We start from the raw sequence: 24,579 nt of genomic DNA, 5'->3' as shown, positions 1-24,579 counted from the left end.
ATATGATCATAGTTGATCATCTAAAATCAGTACTCGTTCCGGCTTTTTCCCCATATCCCTTGGTTCCGTTAGATTTTAGGTGACATCTGCTAATTTTGTAACAATGCTAACGTTCAGAGTAATTGAACACATCATATTTATAAATGACACTGATAAATCTGATTGTTGCCAACAGTGCATCATTTAATATTCACTCAAAAAAAACAGAACTAAAACCATCATGGGGTTACACTTATCATTCACAATATTTCTTAACCAGAAACAGTGTTAGTAATTCTTCAGTAGTTCAGATTGAAGTTACTGGAGTAGCTTCTTTATTCTCCAAACTTTAATCCAGAGGAAAGCATAAGGTAGACAGGATGAAAATTGAGTTTTGGATTGCGAGGAAAGGAAGATAAAAAAATCAAGGTCCATTGGGGATTTAGAGTAATGAGAAGACATCACCAGGCAAACAAAAGAAAGCCTCAAGATCATGCACAAAGCAATAAGGAAATGCAATATCATTACTATTGGAAAAGCAATATTTTGACTGGTATTCGGAACCTCAAGGTCATGTGCAGGGACCACGCAGCGACGCTGGAAGGAGCCCAATCCATTTTTTTAATTCTCTCCAATACTGCCCCAACCACAGATTTTACCATTCGCCTTCAAATCAGCAAAAATTTCCAACTGGGAATTAACTGGCCAGCCCACACATTGTTTGGGATGCGGGTGGAAACAGGTGAGTCCGGTAGAAACAGGTGAACCCGGTGGAACCCATGCATTTACAAGGACAGCCGTGCAAACAATCAAATCTGGATATCTAGCATTGCCTGCCTGGGTTGCACTAGGGACTTAGGATTTTGTTTTGTTATTGCACCATATTGGGCTTTTTCCATTCTTTTTAGTCCACCCCCATGGATGGAACCCATGTTTCCTTCCCTCACACCTTGGCTTCTGAGTCTTTTTTGATGTAATATTATAAATATAAAATAATTTATTAAAATGTAAAGCAAAATAGATTCAAAAACAAGAACACAATATTGTTAAATAGCAAGGAAAACTAACATTTTTTGTCTAACAAGAACTATATATCAGTTACATTTCCTGTAAAATAAAATCTATTGTCTTTTAACATGGACTTCTCAATCTAGTCCAAACTCAATGTCCTCAATGTTGATACGCCCTAGTTCCAAATTTGCTAATTCTTCTTGAATTTGTTGATCCTTTGGGCCAGGTTCTAAAAAGATGAATAAAAATAAAATGATGAATGAGATTTCCATCTTAGATATCTACACTGCAAGATCAGATTCACATCAGATCAGGAAATAGAGGGCAAATACCTGAATAATTATTTTCTTTACATACCATCTTTGTTTACATTTGTACAATTCTATCTACATATGATGTGCTATGGTTTACAATAAAGGCTGTGAAGCAAGCAAGATTGCAGCTTAATTAAGTTACATTTAAAGTTGATACTTTCTGACTATAAACAGTACAATACAAGAATATGTTATTCAGCCCACAATGTAGTGCTGAACATGAATCCAAGTTAAACTAATCACCTCAGCCTGCATATTATCGATATCCCTTCATTTCCTGCATATCCATGCATCTTTGGGCGATGTGACCTGATGTGCAGAAAGCCATGCTGGCGGTCCCTAATTTCCACATTTTGCTCCATATGGTAGTAAATCCTATCCTGATGAATCCACTCCAACAGCTTCCCGACCACTGATGTGAGGCTCACCAGCCTATAATTTCCAGGACAATGTCTACTTCCCTCCTTATACAAAGGAATAGCACATTGGCCAGTCCTCCGGGAACTTGCTTGTGGTTAGTGAAGAGACAAAGATCTTCATCAATGCACTTGCAATCTCCTCTTTTGGCTCTTTATCTAACCAAGATAGATACAAGGACAGAGAGATGTATCCACTTAATGCTCTGTAAGAGCCCTAATATCACCTCCTTCTATATCTCAAACTGCCGTAGTATATTAGTATAACCCACCCTGATCTTCCTGCCTCCATGTCCTACACCTCTGACTCCAAGCATGAATTCTCTCCTTTATAGTTGAGCAGTCCTACCTTCTCTCTGATTACCTTCTTGGTTTTTAATGCATGTATAAAAACCCTTAGGATTTTGTTTAATACGACTTCTCAGTGACATTTCATAGTCCCCCTATTAACTATTGACAATATGGACTTCTCCAACTTCAAGTGACCCTTGCTTTCTTTCTCTCTACATCCCTCCCCATCCTAGCTCTCCAACCAGTCAGTCCTCCTGATTAAATATTTATCTTTGTATGCTTCGTTGTCAACTTCACCTAGCTAATGATACGATACGATATGATACGATACAATAGAACTTTATTTATCCCAGGAGGGAAATTGGTCTGCCAAATCATAACAATGATCTATTCTACATTTTCCTTGATTTACGTCCCCTTTGATGTCTCATTTTCACACCTTACCCTTCCATGTCTCCCTTTCCTGACTCTCAGTCTGAGGAAGGATCTCGCCCCGAAACGTCACCCATCCCTTCTATCCAGAGATGCTGACCATCCTGCTGAATTACTCCAGCATTTTGTGTTTATCTTCCATAGAAAATATTCTGATGGGATGCATCTCAAGCTGGTAAAGCAACTGCTCAGATTTTGAAGACTTCAATCTGCAGAATGGAAAACACGGCCCAGTCCATCACAGGCTCTTCCCTTCCTTCCATCTGATATAACTTCACAGCATTGAGCATCAAGGCGGCTTGCAATGTCGTCAAGCATGCTTGTCACCCTGGCCGTTTGCCTTCTCTTCTGGGAGAAGATACAGGAACTTCAAAGCTTAGTCATCCAGACTTAAGATTAACTATTCCCCCCTCTGCTTTCCAACTCCTGAACCAAACACCTCTTTCCCACCCCATTCTCAGAAGTACTGCCACAGCCACACTCATAATTTTACCTTATTAGGCTATTCCAATGCATTTTTATGTTCTTCTGCCTTGCTCAGATTTTGCTCCACAATCTTGCACCATTCTGCTGTTTGCACTCATCATTGTATTTATTTGTTACATGTGTTATTATTGTATGTATACTGATTACACTGTGAGCTTCATGTTATCAATGAATTTCACTGCACGCTGATGTTTATGACAATAAACAAATATAAGCATATTCTGTTAGGAACCAATAACCAAATAATCCGCCTTTGTGTTTTAATAAGTAATTATCACAAACTAGAGTGGAATAGTGAGTAGAGCTGCTGTCTCAATCCTGACCATGAGTACTGTCTGTGTAGCATTTCCACGTTCTCCCTCTGACTGTGTAGTTTCGTCCGACGTCCCAAAGATGTGCAGATTGCTAGGTTAAATGACCACTAGAAAATGATTATTGCATACAGCTGACTGATAAAATCAGTGGGTTGATGGGAATGTGGGGAAAATAAAAGGGGATAAGCACATAATTTGGGTAAATGAGTAGCTGCTGATTGGTACAGACACAGCCTGCCAAAGGGACTGTTTCCATTCGAAGATCTCAAGAAATGAAGGCCTACGCTGTCTTTCAGAGAAATCATGTCAATTCAATTTCTTAGTTTATCTCCGTTACATTTTCTCTTTCACACACCCGACACCTTCGCTCTGGTTCCCCAGACACCCACATCACCACGGTAAAATCCACATGAACAAGGAGAGAATGTGCAAACTCATCAACAGAGGTTTGGACTGAACCCAGGTTGCTCAACACCGAGACAGCAACACTACCAGCTGTGCTCTTGACACCAATCTGAGTACTCCTGGAATAGGCGAATAAATTAAGAGATAACAAGAACCTCAGGTCATGCTTGCCCAATGAAACGTCGGTGGGACCTCGCTCGGAAGGTTCATCGGTCAGTGGGGTCTCGTCCAAAGGCTCGTCGGGGTCCGCTTAAAGGCTTATCGGTCGCAGAACCAGTAACTCGTGCGAAGGCTCGTCACGGGCCGCCCAAAGACTCGTTGGTCAACGTAAACGGTAACCCACCCGAAGGCTCGTCGAATGACGGGACCGGGAACTCACCTGAAGGATTGTCAGCCAGTATGACCTGCCTGAAGGCTCGTTGGTGGATGGGACCGGAAACCGACTCGAAGGCTCATCAGGCGGCGGGACTGGGAACCCTTCCTGAAGGCTCGTTGGATGGCGGGACAATAGACAATAGGTGCAGGAGTAGGCCATTTGGCCCTTCGAGCCAGCCCCGCCATTCAATGTGATCATGTCTGATCATTCCCAATCAGTACCCCGTTCCTGCCTTCTCCCCATATCCCCGGACTCCGCTATTTTTAAGAGCCCTATCTAGCTCTCTCTTGAAAGCATCCAGAGAACCTGCCTCCACCGCCTTTTGAGGCAGAGAATTCCACAGACTCACCACGTCCGAAGTAACCACGGACTAGTAACCCGCCCGAAGGCTCATCAAACGGCGTAACTGGGAGTGAGCTGGAGACGCCGGACATGAGGAGCAATGGTCGGTAGGAGTGTGAACCGGGGTGATGCCTCCAGTTCCTTCAAGGTCAGCTGCAGGAGGCACCCCAGGACACAAAGATGGCTGGGCGAGGCGAGGAGAGAAGAGGAGACGTCGGTTCACGGGAACTGTTCCAGTACATCGAACATGCTACCTGACTGGACTTTGGACTTTGAATAATGGTGCTAAAAATGGTGGTGCCAGCATGTGTTGTATACGCAAAGAGAATTTCACTGTTCAGTGGCATATGTGACAAATAAAGCACCATTGAACTATTGAAAGGAGGTGGTACATATTTTGTTCTCCATGCTATGCAGGAAACCACCTTGTGAGCAATGAATAGTGTTGCAAACTTAAAGAAGCAGAAGGTCCAAAGAGAACAATAGCTCTTTCTTGACCCTCTAAATTACCATATAAGCCACAACATAGTGCAACATGAAGCAATTGTGAATATAAATGCATCGCATCTAGCATTGACCTAGCATTTTGCCACAAAGACATATAAGACCTGGTCAACATACAAATATTTGCATGCTCTAGCCTAAATTGTCCAAAAGACCGTTTGGGACTCATTTGGATTATCTCCCAGTTTCAAACCTCCCTGCCTTAATCCATAGGCTATCATACAGCAAAAGTCCATTTACAGATGTAATCTATATCTCAGCTGCTGGTGCCTCTTCACTGAGGCTCTTCTCTGCCATTAGTAGCAGCGGGGAATAAAGAAATGGCAGACACATTTACTTTTTTTTTTGCATCAGGCTTCACAGCGAAAGACATCAGCAACATGACAGAAATTCAATAGAGTCAGGGACGGAAGTTAGTAGAGTGGCTATTACTAATGAGAAGGTGCTTGGGAAACTGAAATGTCTGAAGGTGAATAAGTCACTTGGACCAAATGGACTACACCTCATGGTTCTGAAAATGGTAACTTGGAGATTGTGGAGGCATTAGTATTGATCTTTCAGGAATCACTAGTCAGAAGTGGTCGCAGAGGGCTAGAAAATTGCGAATGTTATGCCACTGTTCAAGCAGGGAGCATTGCAAAGAGTTCATTATAAAGGATGAGGTTTCCAAGTACTTCGAAGCACATCATAAAATAGGCCAAATTCAGCATGGTTATGTGCCTGACAAATCAGTTGGAATTCTTTGAGGAAGCAAGTAGCAGGATAGACAAAGGAGAGTAAGTGGATGTTGTTTACCTGGATTTTCAGAAGCTCTTTGATAAGGTGTCACACGTGAGGCTGCTAAACAAGATGAGAGTCTATGGTATTAGAAGGAAGATACTAGCATGGATAGCAGGTTGGCAGAAGGCAAAGAGTGGGAATAAAGGGGGGGTTTGCTGGTTGGCTGCCACTGGCTAGTGGTGTTCCACAGAAGTCGGTGTTGGCTCCGGTATTCTTGTATATTAATGATTTGGATAATGGTTTCGTGGCTAAGTTTGCAGATGATACGAAGGTAATTGGAGAGGCAGGAAGTGTAGAGGAAGCAGGGAGACTGCAGAAGAACTTGGACAGGTTGAGAGAATGGGCAAATAAATGGCAGATGGAATACAGCGTAGCAAAGTGTGTGGTCATGCACATTGGTAGTAGGAATAAAGACATGGACTATTCTCTCAAAGGCGGAAATCGGAGGTACAAAGGAACTTAGGACTGCTGCTGCAAGATTCCCAAAAAGAGAATCTGCAGGTTGAATCGGTAGTAAGGAAGGCAAATACAATCTAAGTCTGAAGAAGGGTTTCGGCCCGAAACATCGCCTATTTCCTTCGCTCCATAGATGCTGCTGCACCCGCTGAGTTCCTCCAGCAATTTTGTGTACCTAAGGCAAATACAATGTTAGCATTCGGTTCGAGTGGACTAGAGTACAAAAGCAGAGATGGAACGCTGAGGCTTTATAACGCGCTAGTCAGACTGCATGTCGAGTATTGTGAGCAGTTTATGATGCATATCTGAGGAGGGATGTGCTGACATTGGAGAGGGTCCAGAGAAGGTTTATGAGAATGATTCAGGGATGATTGGGTTAATGCATGATGAGCGTTTGACAGCTCTGGGCCTAAAGTCGCAGGAGTGTGGATAAGGGAGTTCTGATTGAAACTTACCATAGTGAAAGGCCTGGATAGAGTGGATGTGGATGTGGAGAGGATGCTTCCACGAGTGGGTGAGTGGGCACAACCTCAAAATAAAAGGATGTACCATGAGAAAAGTAATTGAGGAGGAATTTCTTTAGACAAAGGGTGGTTAATCTGTGGAATTCACTGCCACGGATGGCTGTGGAGGCCAAGTCACCAGACATTTTCAATGCCGAGATTGACAGGTTCTTGATTAGTATAGGTGCCGAAGGTTATGGGGAGAAGGCAAGAGAATGGGATTGAGAGGGAAGATAGATCAGCCATGATTGAATGGTGGAAAAGACTCAATTGGCCAAATGGCCTAATTCTGCTCCTATGACACATGAACATGAGTTTATGAGTTCTTATTGCTTTAAAGTTCAGGGTTATTTCCCATTGTCACTTCTCAATGCTTATTTCGCCCAGTTATTTACTGGTACCAATTCTCAGTGCTTCATTTCCTCTGATTTGCCATATCTCTGCTGTTCTTACCCCCACGCCATACCAGTTTTCTGCACTTCTTCCCTGGGCTATTTCCCAATGATAATTCTCAGTATTTTTCCATAGGTTAATCCCTGGCTCCAATTCTCATTGGTTATTTTACCCTCACATTTATTTCCTAATATCAGCAAGTGATTTCACCCTGGGATAATTTACCAACATTGGCTCTCATCAATTTTACCTTGTATTGATGGTGTAATTTTCTTGATGTTCTCCATAAAAAGCTGGTTGGAGATTTCCTCAATCAGCAGCTTCTTAGGCTTATCACCCTCACCTTCATCGGATAGGATGTTTACCTTCATCAAAAAACTGTTATTCATTTCAGTTGTGCCTTTCTCAGGATTTCCTTCACTAATTAACAAGCTTCCTAATTCGCTGATACTCTGTTGTATTGCAGGCTTTAGATCCAAAGCTCCTTTTGGTGTCTCCTGGCCGGACGGATTGATAGACTTTTTTTCCTTTGTAGAACTTTCCCCATTAGGTTGCTCAGTTATCTCCTCTATTAGGGTTTGTACTCCATCTTCCAAGAAAAAATTATTGTAATCACATCTAGAAGCAAGTACTTCAATCTTTGCATGATGATTTGTCTGAAAGAAGAATAGAATATTTTATATTTTTGAGTTGTACTTCTGAGAATATAATTACCTCCGAGATATCATCCGCTTACCAGGTTCAGAGATCTCCTTCATGGCGTATTAAAAAGAACAGTCCTTCAATCTCATTTTAGATTATAATCATCAGCCATTCGATAAACTACACTCAACCTACTCATGAGAATAATACTAATAATTCTATTGGAAAACTGGAGAGAAATTATCTTTGGCAATTTAGTTAAAACCTGTGGCCAGCATGCATTCAGAAGAGGTTCCAATGTGTTGTCTGCACCTCTGAAGACAATAGGAATAATTCAAGGGTGGACTGCACGAACAGGAAGAGAGCTTATGGAACGGCAGTACTATAAAGGTGCAAATCAGCTCAGTTTGGAAGGAAGTGGGAAGGCAGGGAAAAATCTAAGAGTGCAAGAAGTAAAATTACTATAAAACTGCAGATATGAAAGAATTTGGTTGGAAGTCTGCTACGCAGATTAAAGACTAGTTTAACAAATAGCTGTGAACCCCAGTGCCTGGATAATAAACTGAGCAAATTAAGTGCAATTCTTCTTCTAACCTCTTTATCATACTAAATTCCCTTTATTTTTGTACATTTACATTACTTCCTCTTTCCGATGCTTTGATTTTGTTTGCCCCATATCTTTATTCTTCATGCGACAGGATGATATAGTGTTAAGAACAATTTATTAAAGTCTTAAAAATAATTGGCAAAAGAATCAGAAACTCATCAAAAATGATTTTTCACTCAAAATAATGTTTCCAATCAGAATACATTACTTCAAAATAGCATTCGAAGGACAGTCAAAATAAGTGCTGAAACAGTTCTGGGTATATAATTTGAAACAGGGATATATTGCAAGTGAATGGGATAATAGGTATTGCAGTTGTATTTGTTGTAATGGTCTATGTATGTAAACTTTTAAATCAGATAGTTCATTGGGATTACTGCATTCCAAGGGACATTGTAATCATCCAAATGGGCAATAAGTGCTGGACTAACTCAGTGGATCAAGCAGCATCTCTGGAGAACATGGATAGGTGACATTTCAGTGTGTTTGTCCGATTCAGTTCTCCTCAAGTAAGCCATGGAAGTATCATGAAAAAATATGAATGATTTCATGTCAGTTCTGCAAGGTGCAGGCATGTCCAGAGTGGGCCAGCATTATCCATTAGTCATGGTGACACAGTGGTGCAGCAATGGAGCTGCTGCCTCACAGCATCAGAGACCCAGGTGCAATAATGTCTAAGGGTGCTGTCTGCATGGAATTTGTACATTGTCCTTGTGAGTGCATGGGGTTTCCCTGCTCTGGTTTCTTCCAACATTTCAGACATGTAGGTTTGTAGGTTAATTGGTTTCTGTAAATTGCCTCAAGTTTGTAGGATACGAAATTGGGATAACAGAACTAGTGTACGTGTAATCAATGATCAGCATGGACTCGGTGGGCGAAGAGACAGTTTCCACGCAGTATCTTTAAACTCATGGCATAGAAACTGGAACTCAGCCAAATTGCCCAATTGCCCAAAGATCCAATGGGTTGACTAATATAAAAGTTAAGGCCAAATACAGTTGGAAAGTAACTGGAAGTGAACAAAACACAGTGGATTACCTCGTCACTTAAACTCTGTTCAGCCTCTGATAGGTCACTCATATCTACATCTTCCAGATCAGGTAAATCCTGCAAAGCAGCACAAAGTTGAAACTATTGTCTGTGAAGTTATTTATAACAAACAACTAGATTTAAATCTCGATACGTGCAAATAATTGATTAAATATTCTTCAAGGATAACCAACTTTTAAGTACAAGCAATAATCACAAGAGATATGAACAAGTTAAATCTATAATTAAATCTATCAACATAAATATCCATAACGAGTAAATCGGTTTCGTTTTTTTTAATTAAAGGCTTGATAAAATGTGATGCACATCACTGGACTTTGTCCCCTTATCTGCTTTCTGCAATATGAAAACCTTATCACAGCTAGGGTTATAACATAGGCAAAATAAATAAAGTAATACCATTGTGGTATTACTGTCAAAGTGAGATTGGAAATGGGGAGGCAAAAGAGTTGCATACACAAATCTTTTCATGGCTAAAAAAAAAAGAAATTCTCAGCTACCAGCAATACAAAAAGAAAGAGGTTTTGCTGAACATTTATATATTTAGATAGGGCTCAGGTGCAACCAATTCCATTCCAGCAGAAGGCTGTTAATACCTTAGAAAGCCTCAATGAACCTTTTCTTGAAGCATAATGTGGAGAGGATTCGGTTAAGTGAACAAACCAAGGAAGCAGGTATTGCCCTTTATGCAGCACAGATTTAATCGATGTGATTGATCATTGGGCACGGTTTTGATTGGGTATATAAAAAAAAAATTTCCACTGGCAAAAGGAACTTAGAAACTGATTAAAAGGTAAAAACAAAACACAGTATGGGATGGCATAATTATTTTACAGCTACTCTATCCTAGAATAGTGCCACCTGTAAAACTGACGAAAAACATATTCAATAGGAACCATCAAAAGGGAGTGAGATAGACTGACATCTCTGCAAAGTTGACTTACCAGGAAAAAGCATGAGAGATTGATTAGTTCTTTCAAAGAGAGGACCACCTTCAAAGTGGTGGCACAGCCATCAGAAGTCATATGGACTCCTGAGATCTGAAGTTGATAAATTCAGACCATTTATTTTCAACTCACATCAATGTAAAGATGTTGTTCCCCTTCCAAGTAGATGGTCTCCATGGTATCTGTCTGATCCAGTTCTGTCACTAGTACCACCTGAGCTGTCAGTGACTTTGATGGCGTATCTAACCAGTCAGAAAGACAAACTGAGCCAGAGCATTTCAAACAGATCCACCACAATGATAAATCAACAGGGTAAAAGTACTTCAGTTAACCTTTTCAAAAATGTCCTTTCTATCTGGGCAGCCAGTAATACAAATCATTAACACATTTGTTTCTGATGCACATACATGATCTAGTCGAAAATTAGCTGTGGTTACTAAAGAAGAAATGATGGTGACAATAATAATAGAATATTATGCCTCAGGTCTGAAATTCCAGGAAACGTCTTGTTAGCAGCTGCCAGTCACCTCTGTATTCTCCAAGATCAGAGAGAAACCACAGCAATGTTTTCATTACAAGATTGCAAGTTAAATGGAATCTGAGGATGTTTGAGACATCTGACAAACAAGGTTTCCCCATGATGACAAAAGGTCACAAGAAGGTGTGTTTTGGCCATCTTTAAGTAAGAGACACTGAAGGGATAAAACTGCAGGCAAAGGGCACCAAAAAGGAAAGTCACAAAAAACAGCTAAAACTCCTGCTGGGATTGGGATTAGTTTTGGAAATTACAGTAAATAGTGGATTGGATTATAGTGATAGGTTTGGTCTACTGAAATTTCTCGGGACAATTCTGATCTTTGGAAATTAACCCAATGATTCCAGAGTTCACGTGCAAGACAATGGGAGCTCCTCATGCTCCATCTGCTTTGGATGTGCTAGTGCATCACAGAATCAGACACTGGTGATGCTACAGCGCAGAGTATACACTTGGGCTTCAAAAGTAGGAAAAGCCATCTATATTCAGGGTGCCTCATCAAGAACACCAACTACAAAATAAAGCACTTTGGTTCAATATTTCCTCACTAATAACTCAACGTATTAGGGATATAACATAAATTAGCATATCGAAACATGCCCTTAATAAATTGAAGCACGAAATGCATAACTGATAATTCCAGCCAAGATGCAGTTTCAGAAAAAAGCTTTACTGGTCTGATATGATGAGTGACATCCCCTGGCCTTTCGCTTGTGTCCTCTGGAATTAATGATGAGCATTTTCTTATAAATAAATCTTTATATTCCTGCAAGTCAAACGATAATGCTGCCTTGATTTTCACTGTTATCAATTTTTCTGCAAGTTTCAATGATATAATTAATGCACACTAACCTGCAGCATCACTAAAGGCAGTGCTCTGCAATTGGTCAGAGATACCAAGTGAAGACGAGGTGATCCTTTCCTCTGACTGCATAAGTTCAGCCTCACTTGCTCCCTCTGAATTGAAAGGCTGCTTTCTCTGGTCTGCCATTAGCAAACCTGATCCTCCCTGCTGGTTCTTGGTGGCAATCTCTGGATTTTCCCGTTCTGTCTTTTGTTGCCAGTATGCTGGAATCTCCTCCTGGATTGTTAATACATTATGCACAAATTTATCAATCTTTTGTTGGGTCTCTGCATCTGAGGAATATGGTATTGTGCCAGGCACAATCTCTGCAGAAGAATTTTCACCTAGAAATAAAATAAAGAGGATTACACAACAAAATATAAATACATTTCAGGACACAAAGTGCCAGAGTAATTTAGCAGGTCATGCAGCAATTTTGGTGAACACGGACCCTTCTACGGACTGAAAAATAGTCTCGACCCAAAATGTCATTTTTCCATGTTCTCCAGAGATGCTGCCTGACCTGCTGATTTACTCCAGCACCTTGTGTCTATTTGTAAACCAGCATCTGCAGTTCCTTGTGTCCCAATAAATACATTTCATCACTTCTTCAAAACACAACTTTACATCCAACCCAGTTTTGTGTCGTCTTGCACAATATTGCAACAAAATTTGTTTTTTCAAACATAGCTTTAAAATTGTTAATGGCTAATGTACTAAACAGGGGCGAGGCCAACTTTGATAGTATTAGACAGGAACTCACAAACCTTGATTGGAGTAGGTTGTTTGTGGGCAAAGTGACATCTGGAAAGTGGGATTATTTTAAGTGTGAAAGAGACAGTTCGAGGTATGCATGTTCTTGTTAGAGTGAAAGACAAGACAGGCAGGATTAAGGAACCATGGATAATAAAAGAAAGAAGGAGGCATTGGGACATGAACTTACCCAGCCTGGATCAACTGTACCCCTGGAGGAGTATAGGGGATTGAGGAACATACTTGAGAAGGAAAGCAGGAGGGTGAAAAGGGGCAGGATATAACTAACAAATAAGATTATGGAAAATCAAAAGAGGATTTTCAAATCCAAATATTGTAAGTATATTAAAGGGAAAAATGACCATGAAAGAATAGGGTCCCTCAGAAATTAAAGATGCCGTTTATGTGTGGAGCTTCATGAGATGATCAAGGTACTCAATAAATATTTCTTCTGTTTTTTTACTGAGGAAAAAGACATGAAGCCAAGGATACAGGAAAATCGGTGGCGACGTCTTGAGGACAGTCCATATTACAATCTAGAACGAACTGGATATCATAAAACATAATGGTAAATAAATCTCCTGGACTGATCACATATATCAAAATAAACTGAGGGAGGCTAGAGAAGAAATTTCAGGAGCTCTGGCTCAGATGTATGAATTATCATTAGACAAGTGCTACATGGTTTTGAGAGCCTGAGCTATATAGGGAGAGGTTGGACATGGTGTGATAATATTATTGAAGTGCAGAGAACTAAGGGAAGTGGAAGTAGTAAGACAGGTACAATAACAACATTTAAAAGACATTTGGACAAATACATGGCTAGGAAAGATTTAGAAGGATATTGGCCAAATCGTGATATACGGCTAGCTTAGATGGTGCATCTTGGTCATCAAGGACAAGTTGGACCAAAAGGCCTATCTCCATGCTGTTTGACTCTATCTGGAACCATAGGTCACAGTAAAAGACTAAGGATGTCCAATGTGGCTCCAATCAGATTAGGAACATGGAGACGTTCATTTGCAGAACTATTTGTGGGTGTGTTTTGCAAATTAGGTTCATGGAGAAGGAATGCTCACTGTGAATTTGAGTCTGACATCAGCACATTGCACTCATAACCCAATTCATGCTGCCCCTCAGAAGAATTAGTTGCACAAAACAGATTAATGGTTTAGGTCTGTGAAGTGTGCAGAATGTGCAGCTCATTTAAAGATTTCAAGCAACAGCTCAGCTTCTACCTTTTGCTTCCATTTCTTGCAGCCTACGTTTCTCCTCAGCCTTCTTTTTGATCGCTGTCAAGGCATCAATACTTTCCTGAATTTTCCTCCGTTCACTTGTTTCCCATTGTTCCCTCTCTTCCTTCTCAGCAGTCCATCCTCCTCGAGCCCAGGCCTCTGCACATGCCCTGCAAGAGAATACATGTAGATTGGTTAGGATGTATGTACTTCTACAATCAAACGTGAATATTTTGGGCCATTACGTTGTTTCCATTTATAACTATATCTTTCTATGTAAAGGGCAATGGAATTTCTCAAAGTTAATGCCCAAATATTGCACCGCAGACTTCTGTTTGTGGAACAGTACTTGCGTTTAAATGTTTATTAAAACTGCAGTTTATTGCTCAGCACCAGGTAAAATGGTTGTAGCAAACATTTTCTCTGTTCACTCATTTTATTCAGGGAATGGAACGGCTGTTCTGCACAGTCTGAAGCAATGGGCCAAACACACTCTTGCCTCAGAGCAAATATACATTGATGATGGTGCCAACATTCAATGAACAAAATTGAACAACTCATGCAATGTTTCCAGTTTACAATGAACAATGTTTCCAGTTTACATTACAGCATTAAAAGTTTGAATTTTATTTTGAATTATTTACATGGTTTGTTAAAACCTGAACATAATCGGTCCCGCATTGAAGAATTTGAATATTACAATCTAGTTTTATATTATGAAACTGAAAGCAACATTAGCATTTAGCCAATTACATGGCACACAAGCACTGTGTAAACATGACAGATATCCCCACCAATGCTGCACATTAGTGGAATTCAATAAATAGTACAAAATAGCAAATATGATTTTGTAAATGTCCAACTGAAAACTAAAATTAAGTGACTTTTCCCAATGACCATATATTTAATATTCTTTGAATCAGAAACCAAGTGATCAGTTAAATGCTAAATATTGGTCAACAAAATAGCAAACGAACGAAACTGGCCCTTGTAACTTAATTTTTATTGCAGCTACACACCGAAATGAGCATTTCCTGCAATAGATTTCTACTTCATTTTGAACTTCTTTAAACTTTCTTCAACACGTTCTTCCATAGGATGTGTTGAAGGACGTGTTGAAGAAAGTTCAAAATGAAGTCGAAATCTATTGCAGGAAATGCTCATTTCAGCGTGTAGCTGCAATAAAAATCAAGTTACAAGGGCCAGTTTCGATCGTGAGAATGAACAAAGCTGCACAAGTGCCAAGTGTGCTTCAGCACTTGAGAAGTAGGCATTTTGCCTTCCTGTTAACCTGCCCAAGGAGCAACACTTTTAATCGAAAATTCTTTCTAGGAAAGATCTCAGGGGATGAATAGGTTTAACTTTAGTCCACTCAAGTACTGCTCGGTTACGTACCTGTCTTTTGGAAAAACTGGACGGTCATCCAGGTATGTTAGCTGCTTCAGGCGCACAGTCAACTCCTTCCTGTAGTTAGAGATTTTTTTGATGACTTCATTTCCCATCAGGTTCAACACACGCTGTGTAAAAAAAGTGAAAAACAGGCTCTGCAGAAGGTGTCTGGCAGCACATTGTTCTACAACATAGTGAAAATGACGAATGTGGTTCTTTTTACTTGGCTGGTGTTGCTGATTGGTCTCTCTCGTATTTTTTTTCCTGTCTTTTCCTACCTGAAATTTCCTCTGCCCTATTTCTATCTTCATCTACTTGTGTGAAATATAGTTTGTTAAACTCCCTTCTTCCTCTCCCATTTCTACTTTGCCTTATTCCTATTCTAAACTCTGTATTTTCAAGAAAATGAGAAAATAGGGGGCCACAGTCCCCCGTTAGCCCCAATATTCATTATGATCGAGGTTGATCTCCCCCAAGCCTCATCTCCTCTTCTGTACCAATTCTTCATAGGACGGTTGTTCCATCCTCCAATTAGCCGAGTGAATCCGTTTTGGACTGCCTCCAGTGCAAATACAAATCTCTTTTGAACTGCCTCTAATGTTACCACAACTGTTCTATTCTTTACAATGCTCATAAAAACTTAAATTTATGACCAAACTTTTGATTACCTGTCCTAAATACCATTGTGTGGCTTGGTGTCACGTTTTGTCCCACGTAATAACTCCTTTAACTTGAGTATTACATTTCCAACACAATGGTTATTCATTGCTGTACCAGTAATATCCGAGTGCTTTTGTTCCCAAATAACTCCAAATACTTCCCTCCTTTATAATTTTCATCATCTCTTTTGCTGCGAGACAATAGGAAGCAGCTTGGCATGGAGTGAAAAATGTTAAATAAACCACAAGTAAACAGACATCAAGCTGAAAGCAGTTGCATCAGGTGAACACAAGTAGGTTATGAAAATTTAAAAAACCTGTAGAAATTAGGAACAGCAGCTGCTGAAATCCTGAGTAAAACATAAAGCGTTAGAGTAACTCAGCAGGTCAGGCAGCATCTCTGGAGGACATAGATAGATGATGTTTCGTGTCAGGACCCTTCAAAAAAAACCTATGGATGCTACAAAAGAAATTCTGGAAATTGCAGTCAGCACCTGAATAATTCACACAGTGACACTGCTCTCATTTTGGCCGTTTTACCAATTAAGGTCCTTGGCTCGAACATAGTTATTTTTTGTCATCTTTACTCCAATCACAGCATGAGCTATGTGATCATTTGTTACTGTTTAGCAAAAGAGGGCAGATATCATTGGCTGTAAAGTGATCAACTAGATATCGAGAAGTTGTTGTCAACCTCTTGTCAACTTTTTAGTTTTCAACGTCTGATCAATTAAACACTGGAAATGGGTGTCAGAATCTTCTCACATCCCAGCGATTATATCTAGTTCTCATATCAGCCTCCCAAACACACTTCCAAAAGTAGCTTTGGGACATTCCCCAAATCTGGACATGCTCACAATAAGCTCAATTTTCACAAACCTATTCTTTGGTTTGAGGAGTCTTTTGTTCTAACAGTTTAAGCAAGATTAAAATCCAGGATCCAGAGTGATTGTTTTATTATTCCTCTCACATAGGAGAAACTACTGATTTATTTCACACCTTCCTATTGCTATTGTAAATTATGTGGAAATATAAAAGTGCTTCCTCAATGGTGAAAAAATACTTCAGCCATACAGTTTAGATTTGAATTCTGGGCTACACTTTACATTTTAAATAAATTTAAATAAGTTTTCATTTGTACATAAAAAATAGACAGGAAAGCCACTTACTAGGTTAGGCATCATCTCGAAGACAGTGATAATATTAGGGTCATCGAGCTTATTGTATGAAAGGTCAAGGACACTTAGGCTAGGGCACTGCTTCAGGTGTTCAACGTCCTGCACCTTACACAACTGGTTGTGAGCCATCTGCAATGTATTGAGTACTGGCAGGCAAGCTTAAATAAAAACAAAGTTAACATGGCCATAACAGAGGAGGTTACATTATCAATTTTGGTCTAATACATGTGAAAGAAGCAACATGATAGGTATGATGCTAGGCCCTTTTATGGACTCCACACTTTTATTCTCCACACTAAACCATTCTAAATTGAAGACACAATTTCACCACCAAGGCCAGAGAACAGACAAGCTGCACTTTAATTGTATTAAAATGGCCCAAATAATTAGGAGGTCGGGTGTCTGCAGCAGTAGAAAGAGGCAAAGCAATTTGCAGAGTACTTTAAATATTGGTGGGGCAAAGGGACGCATTAGAGGTGGAGCCGAGGAAACAGTAGGCAATGGATAAGGTTCAGTTCAGTTTAGTTATAGTCACATGTACCGAGGTACAGTGAAAAGCTTTTGTTGCGTGCTTACCAGTCAGCAGAAAGGCAATACATGATTACAATCAATCCACTAACAGTGTATAGATACATGATAAGGGAAAAGTGTTTAGTGCAAGGTAAAGCCACCAAAGTCCGATCAAGGATAGTCCGAGCATCATCAAAGAGGTAGATGTTAGTTCAGCACTGCTCTCAGGTTGTGGGTAGGATGATTCAGTGGATGAATGTTCAAAAAATAAATGAAGACAAGGCCATGAAATAACTTAATTAAGGATGGGGATTTTACTATTTTAGAAAGAATTGGAGGCTTTTCAACTATTGTAGATAATGGCAATATGAGCTGCTGAGGCAGGCTCAGATGGATGATGTTATTTGGTGGAATTAAACTATCTTTATGTTATTGGGTTGGAATCTTTATTCAGTGTTAAATAGAATGCTGAGGTTGTAAATACCTGATTCAGTCTGGTTTAAGCGACAGCAACTGGATCAGTGACCATAATATAAAGCCCATAGTCCCTGCAATGCTTTACTGGAGTAAAGTGCAGTTGTCTGGAAGGCATTGTTTCACCATATTTAAAGTGTATCTGGATGAGGCCTTGAATCACCAAGACATAGAAGATTCAAGATTATGGACTGGTAAATGGGATTTATACAAATGGGCAGTTATACAGCAAAGAAACTGGCCCTTCAGCCCATCCTGTTCCCACCAACCATCAATCACCCATTTATATTAATCCTACATTAATCCCATTTTTATTCCCTCCACATTTTCTTCAACTCACCCCCAGACTCTACCACTTAGTTGCGCACAGCAACAATTTACAGCAGCCAATTAACCTACCAGCCTACACAGTTTTGGGGTGTGGGAGGGAACTGGGACAGTTGGTTCAAGAATTGATCGAAGTACTGTAACAGTGCAGGAGTTGGTAACAAGCCATGGTTGGTCATTTTCGGGCTACATCTACAATGGTGAGAGAATGTCTGAATGAAGAACATATTCAGGTTAAGTGGTCAACTAGAGAAAATGCAACAGTCACACTGGATGTCGCATAGCTGAATTTGATTGGAGCTGCTTTGAAACCTTGATACTTGCAGTTCCAGTTTCATGCAAAACTTGCATTTTCTTCCCTGGCCATAGAGTACCATTCAGTTCAATCGGTAATAAAACATAAACATGTCAGTAAAGAGAAGAGAGCCAATAACTCCATATTGCAATCATGTCTTAAGTTTAAGAATAGCTCCACTCACAGAGGTTCACAATGGTCTTTATGTAGTTGTTGCTGAGGTTCAACGAATCCAGTTTCTGAAGAGGCTCCAGGTTCTCTATTTTATGAATGAGGTTTTGATGTAGGAAGAGGCAGCGCAGCTCTGTCTGAGCTTCCAAGTTCCCTATTTTTGACAGGCCATTACACTCCAGCCACAGGCATCTCAGCCCAGTGTATTCCTCCAGGTTCTCAATGCAGGAGAAACCTACATAAGGAAAAGCAGTCAGTGCTCATCAAATACAAACACCTGATCTGAATGGCAACAAAGCCTGCAACTTAAAGCTAAATTATATGCAGTATACTCACATCTCTACAGCACCTGAACTTGGCATCCAACAGTTCACGTTAACTAATTATTCCATTTAAACTGGATAAAAATTTACCCCACCACAAAATGAAATGAATATTTTCATTTTTCAGCCGGAAAACCTGCAGCTTCCAAACAACTGTAGCTTCCAAAAAGAAAATCAAATCTATAATGTGATTAACGGAAGCGCTTTAATAATTCACAAACAAATAGGAAAATATAAAAATACCTATGCTGGGCTGGTGAAATTAGCCCTTTGAACATAGCCTCAAGAATGCATTCCTTTTGCAAGTTTGCTGTTTTCAGCTGGTGTTTCCATTCAGTTGAAAAATAACATCATTGGAAAATAACATCATAAATATTTCACCAATGATATTTGTAATTGTGAACAAACTTTACAACATGAAGGTTCCTATTATTGTTTTCTCTCACAAAGTCATATACCACAGAAAAAAGCTCTTCAGCCCAACTCGTCCATGCCAACCAAAATGCCCGTGCAATTTGCCTGCCTTTGGCCCATAGCCTTCCAGACCTTTCCTGTCCATGTACCCCTTCCACTGATGTGTGCCCCCAAAAGATGGACCCAAGATCTCAATGCCATTCTGAGTGCTCATTCTCCACACTGAGCAGTCATGGGCCAGAGATTCCTAGGAGTTGGCGGGGGTGGAGCCCTACTTCAAGGAAGCTTTGAATCCTTGCTGGTAGATTTTTCCCATAATGGAACTCTGAATACAACGTCTGTTTCTGGAATCTGGTATTGGTCGTGTGAATGATGTGGCCTGCTAAGAGAAACAAGGCCCGCAGTTCAGAGGACGTTGGCTTGATAGAGGATGCTGATTTCGTTCACCTAGCTTTCCAGTGAATTTGGAGGATTTGGGGGTTCTGCTTTGGTGGTATTTTACAAGTCCTTTGGAATATCTGCTGTACGAAGTCCCAGTTCCCAGAAGCAAACATGTGAACAGGGATTACTACTGCCTGATCAATCATGTGACAAGTGTTCAAATACCCCTTTTCCTCAGTTGACCCAAGGCTATGATGGAACATTCAAGAGAATGGTGAATCTCATCATCCAAGTCTGTCTTTGACTCGTAGTACCTTGCAAGATTACGGAAGTGGTTCCATTTTCCTCGGTCTCGCTATGATCCTTTATTATCAGAAGGCAGTGAGTTTGGACAAGTTGCTAGAGGACCTAAATGTAAGCTCCATCCAATCATATGCTTCAGTGAATGAGTCCACAATAAGTTGCCACTTGGCACTGAGTCTGTACAAATGTATGTGCCCTCTGTAAACTGCAGCTCAATTCATAGAATATCTTGATTCTGGAGTGTACCCACCATAGATTGAACAGCATAACCAAGTGGTATCTTTCTTATACTTAAAACCTTCTTGATCATTACAAGTAGCACAGAATCACAGTTTGTACTTCCCTGCTGAGAGCCAGGCCCAACACCGCTGGTTGGACAATTGCTGCTGTTGCTCCTCTTCCCTGACCAGTCCTCTGCCACAACAGTATGCAGTATCAAGGGGAATGGCCCCAGGTGATTCCTGTACTTTCTGCCTACTACCTCTCCTGTGATCACCCATCTGCATCCTGTAACTGCCCCTGACTTCCAACATCCAGCAGGAGGAGCATTGCACTATCCACCTGCCATTACCAGGACACCAAAAAGGTAGAAAGAATTACCCAGAAATATACACCGCACATTAACCTGCTATTTCTTTTTTTTCCTCAGCTCTCTCACTGGCGCCTCTTGAGCCAAAGCAACAGTACTGCACTTTCCCTCAGAGCATTTCACCTCAGCCTCTCTCCCAACACGGCCGCTCTGCCGAACTCTCCCTGCTTTTTTATTCCCTGCTATGTCTTTTCTCAACCAATGAAATGTATTTTCCAAATGTCCCACCTTCACTTGAAACAAAGCCATTTTTTCAATCAAAATGCAGCTCTCTCTCCACTCTCAATGATTCTTCAAGAATGCCTTCTCTCCTTTCAACATGGCTGCTCACCAACTCTGCTGGATTTTTTAAGAAACAATCTCCCAGTGTTCTGCACCCCTGCCTTTTATTGGCTACTGAGGGCAACTTATTTTACACAAAGGGTGGTGGGTATATGGAACAAGCTGCCAGAGGAAGCAATTGGGGCATTATACTACATTTAAACAACATTTAGATATGTACATAGATAGGAAAGGTTTAGAGGAATATTGGCCAAATGCTGGCAGCTGGGACCAGCTTACATGATATATTTTATTCGACATGGACAAATTGGGGTGGGCCTTTTACCATGCTGTACAGAGGCAGCACAGAGGCGCAGCGGTAGAGATGCTGCATCATAGTGCCAGAGACCCATGTTTGATCCTGACTACGGGTGTTGTCTGTATGTAGTTTGTACATTCTCCCTGTGACTGCGTGATTTTTTCTGGGTGCTCTGGTTTCCTTCCACACTCCACAGATGTACAGGTTAGTAGGTTAATTAGCTTTGGTAAAAATTGTAAATTGTCCCTCGTGTGTAGGATAGTGTTAGTGTACAAGGTGATTGTGGTCAGCATGGACTTGGTGGGCCGAAGGGCCTGTAACCTTGAAAACATTTGCGTGTCTGTCATCGTGGGAAGCTGGCCAGGAATATAAAGGACAGTCAAAGTGTCTTTAGATATGTTAAGGGAAAAAGAGTAGCAAAGTCAAAAGTGGGTCCCTTGAAGGCAGACACGGGTGAAATTATTATGGGTAACAAGGAAATGGCAGAAACGTTGAACAGGTACTTCGGATCTGTCTTCACTAAGGAAGGCACAAACAATCTCCCAGATGTACTGGAGGACAGAGGATCTAAGGGGGTAGAGGAACTGAAAGAAAGTTTCATTAGGTGAGAAATAGCATTGGGTAGGCTAATGGGACTGAAGGATGATAAATCCCCTGGGCCGGATGGGCAGCATCCCAGGGTACTCGGGGAGGTGGCTCTAGAAATAGTGAACACATTGGTGATCATTTTCCAATGTTCAATAGATTCAGGATCAGTTCCTGTGGATTGGAGGATAGCTAATGTTATCCCACTTTTCAAGAAAGGAGCGAGAGAGAAAACGGGGAATTACAGACCAGTTACCCTGACTTCGGTGGTAGGAAAGATGTTGGAGTCAATTATTAAAGAGGTAATAATGGGGTATTTGGATAGCAGTAAAAGGATTAGTCTAAGACAACATGGATTTATGAAAGGGAATTCATGCTTGACTAATCTTCTGGAATTTTTTGAGGATGCGACAAGTAAAATGGATGAGGGGGAGCCAGTGGATGTAGTGTATCTAGACTTTCAGAAAGCCTTTGATAAGGTCCCGCATGGGAGACTGATGACTAAAATTAGACCACATGGTATTGGGGATAGGGTGTTGACATGGATACAAAATTGGTTGGCAGACAGGAAGCAAAGAGTAGGAGTGAACAGGTCCTTTTCAGAATGGCAGGCAGTGGCGAGTGAAGTGCCGCAAGGCTCGGCGTTGGGGCCGCAACTGTTTACCATATATATTAATGATTTGGAAGAGGGAATTAGGAGCAACACTAGCAAGTTTGCGGATTACACAAAGCTGGGTGGCAGTGTGAACTGTGAAGAGGATGTTAGGAGGTTGCAGGGTGACCTGGACAGGTTAAGTGAGTGGGGAGATGCGTGGCAGATGCAGTATAATATAGGTAAATGTGAGGTTATCCACTTTGGCGGCAAAAACAATGGGGCAGATTATTATCTCAATGGGGTTAGGTTAGGTAAGGGGGAGGTGCAGCGAGACCTGGGTGTCCTTGTACATCAGTCACTAAAAGTTGGCATGCAGGTACAGCAGGCAGTGAAGAAAGCTAATGGAATGTGGCCTTCATAACAAGAGGATTTCAGTATAGGAGTAGAAAGGTTCTTCTGCAGTTGTATATGGCTCTGGTAAGACCACATCTGGAGTATTGTGTACAATTTTTGTCTCCTAATTTGAGGAAGGACATCCTTGTGATTGAGGCAGTGCAGCGTAGGTTCACAAGATTGATCCCTGGGATGGCGGGACTGTCATATGAGGAAAGATTGAAAAGACTAGGCTTGTATTCAATAGACAATAGACAATATTGACGAATTGTATTCAATAGACAATAGGTGCAGGAGTAGGCCATTCGGCCCTTCGAGCCAGCACCGCCATTCAGCCATGATCACAATGAATGGCGGTGCTGGCTCGAAGGGCCAAATGGCCTCCTCTGCACCTATTTTCTATGTTTCTATCCTCGAGCCCAATGGAGACAATTCACAAGTCAGATTTTAGCAGATAAGCAGATTAATTAAATAATACTAACCTTTAAAGTGCAAATAGAGTATGTCATTCAGGTATGGTGTCTGGTAGAGCTTCTGGTCCTTGCAGAGCTGCTTCAGGAACTCTTTTGTCATTCTGCAGAGTTGCAAAAAAGTCAAGTTTCAGGTTCAGAGCAAGCCTTACTTCATAAGTTAAGCAGGAAAAAGGGTAGAAGCAAATGTGCTTAAAAAAATAACTGCAGCCTGATCAGAAAGGAAAGCAAGTATATTATGCCCTTTTTTTTTTAAATATTACTTTTTCCTGTCAATATTAAAATAACATTCAAAATGTCACTGCAGTAAGATTGTCAACTTCAATTACTACTGAACAACCATGTTTTCCTAATCTTCATAGAGCTCTGAATCTCTGTCCCTAAATTTTTCCATTCTCCTTCAAAACTCTCCTTAAAACCTCCCACTTTCCAGTCATCTGCCCTCACTTCCTGATACGGTATGCTGGCCAATAAGGTTTGATAAAAAATGAGAGATACAAAGAAATTGCACCAATTTCTTGCACTAAAAAACAATGCAAGAGGAGCTCAGACAGAATCTGTGGAGGAAATGGACAGATGGTGTTTTGGTTCCGATTGGAGTAGGGGAACAAAACTGGAAAAGAGAGATGACAGTGGAGCAAAGCTTGGCAAGTAATAGGTGGACATAGGTGGGGAAGACGAGCGGAGTTAGTGACAAAGACACAAGATGAAAGGTAGACAAGGGGTGTCAGATAAGGAAAGAAGAGAAACAATAAAATGCTATGCTGGAGGATGGGATATGGTTGGAAGGGGATAGGGAGAGGAAAGAGTGGGTATAAAGGAAAATATGGGAATTGGGATGCGAGAAAAATAAATCAAGCCATGATCAAATAGTGGAGTAAACTCGATGGGCCATATGCCAAATTCTGCTCCTATGTCTTATGGGAGATGAGCATAGAGAGGAGAAGAAGAGAGCTGATAATGTGGCGTGATTAGGTTTCAGGGAAAACTTGTGGGAGAATGGAATTGACTTGTGAGTTTGCATAGACCTGATGGACTTAATAATAATTTGATAATCAAGACATTATTGAACAGGTTCCAACCTTGGGCCCAAGTCTTTCTTGGCTTTCTCTTGACGTTTTGTTGCGTTGAGGTCATTTGTCCCCACGCTCTTAGTCCATTCCTGCTCAGACGGCTGCAAGCTTCCGCATTTTTGCTCACTTGTCATTTGATTGATTTCTTTCTTTCTTTCTTCACCATTAGTAAAGTGCTCATTGGCTAGAAACACAATAACAACAAGGTTTACTAAAAACTGGATAACATGCATTATTTTATCTCATGTTTTGGTG

General features: G+C 40.7%; 1 protein-coding gene across 2 annotated transcripts in view; it reads right to left on the bottom strand.

The window, feature by feature from the left end:
* Positions 1-166: 166 nt before the first annotated feature.
* dnaaf1 (dynein axonemal assembly factor 1) overlaps positions 167-24,579 on the bottom strand; it is a 38,116-nt gene continuing 13,703 nt past the window's right edge. For both annotated transcript variants that reach the window (XM_033035956.1, XM_033035957.1), the window contains 11 exons: positions 24,334-24,508; positions 23,264-23,355; positions 18,632-18,853; positions 16,833-16,999; positions 15,011-15,132; positions 13,619-13,785; positions 11,636-11,971; positions 10,381-10,490; positions 9,290-9,358; positions 7,253-7,658; positions 167-1,219 (listed from right to left, as the gene is read on the bottom strand). In XM_033035956.1, the coding sequence (XP_032891847.1) occupies positions 1,125-1,219; positions 7,253-7,658; positions 9,290-9,358; positions 10,381-10,490; positions 11,636-11,971; positions 13,619-13,785; positions 15,011-15,132; positions 16,833-16,999; positions 18,632-18,853; positions 23,264-23,355; positions 24,334-24,508 (1,961 nt within the window). In that variant the 3' untranslated portion in view covers positions 167-1,124. The remainder of the gene's footprint in view (positions 1,220-7,252; positions 7,659-9,289; positions 9,359-10,380; positions 10,491-11,635; positions 11,972-13,618; positions 13,786-15,010; positions 15,133-16,832; positions 17,000-18,631; positions 18,854-23,263; positions 23,356-24,333; positions 24,509-24,579) is intronic.

The sequence above is a fragment of the Amblyraja radiata genome, chromosome 17, assembly GCF_010909765.2.
Source record: "Amblyraja radiata isolate CabotCenter1 chromosome 17, sAmbRad1.1.pri, whole genome shotgun sequence".
NCBI classification, from domain to species: Eukaryota; Metazoa; Chordata; class Chondrichthyes; order Rajiformes; family Rajidae; genus Amblyraja; species Amblyraja radiata.
The sequence above is the reverse complement of the archived record's forward strand: the minus strand, read 5'-3'. Positions and strand labels throughout refer to the sequence as shown.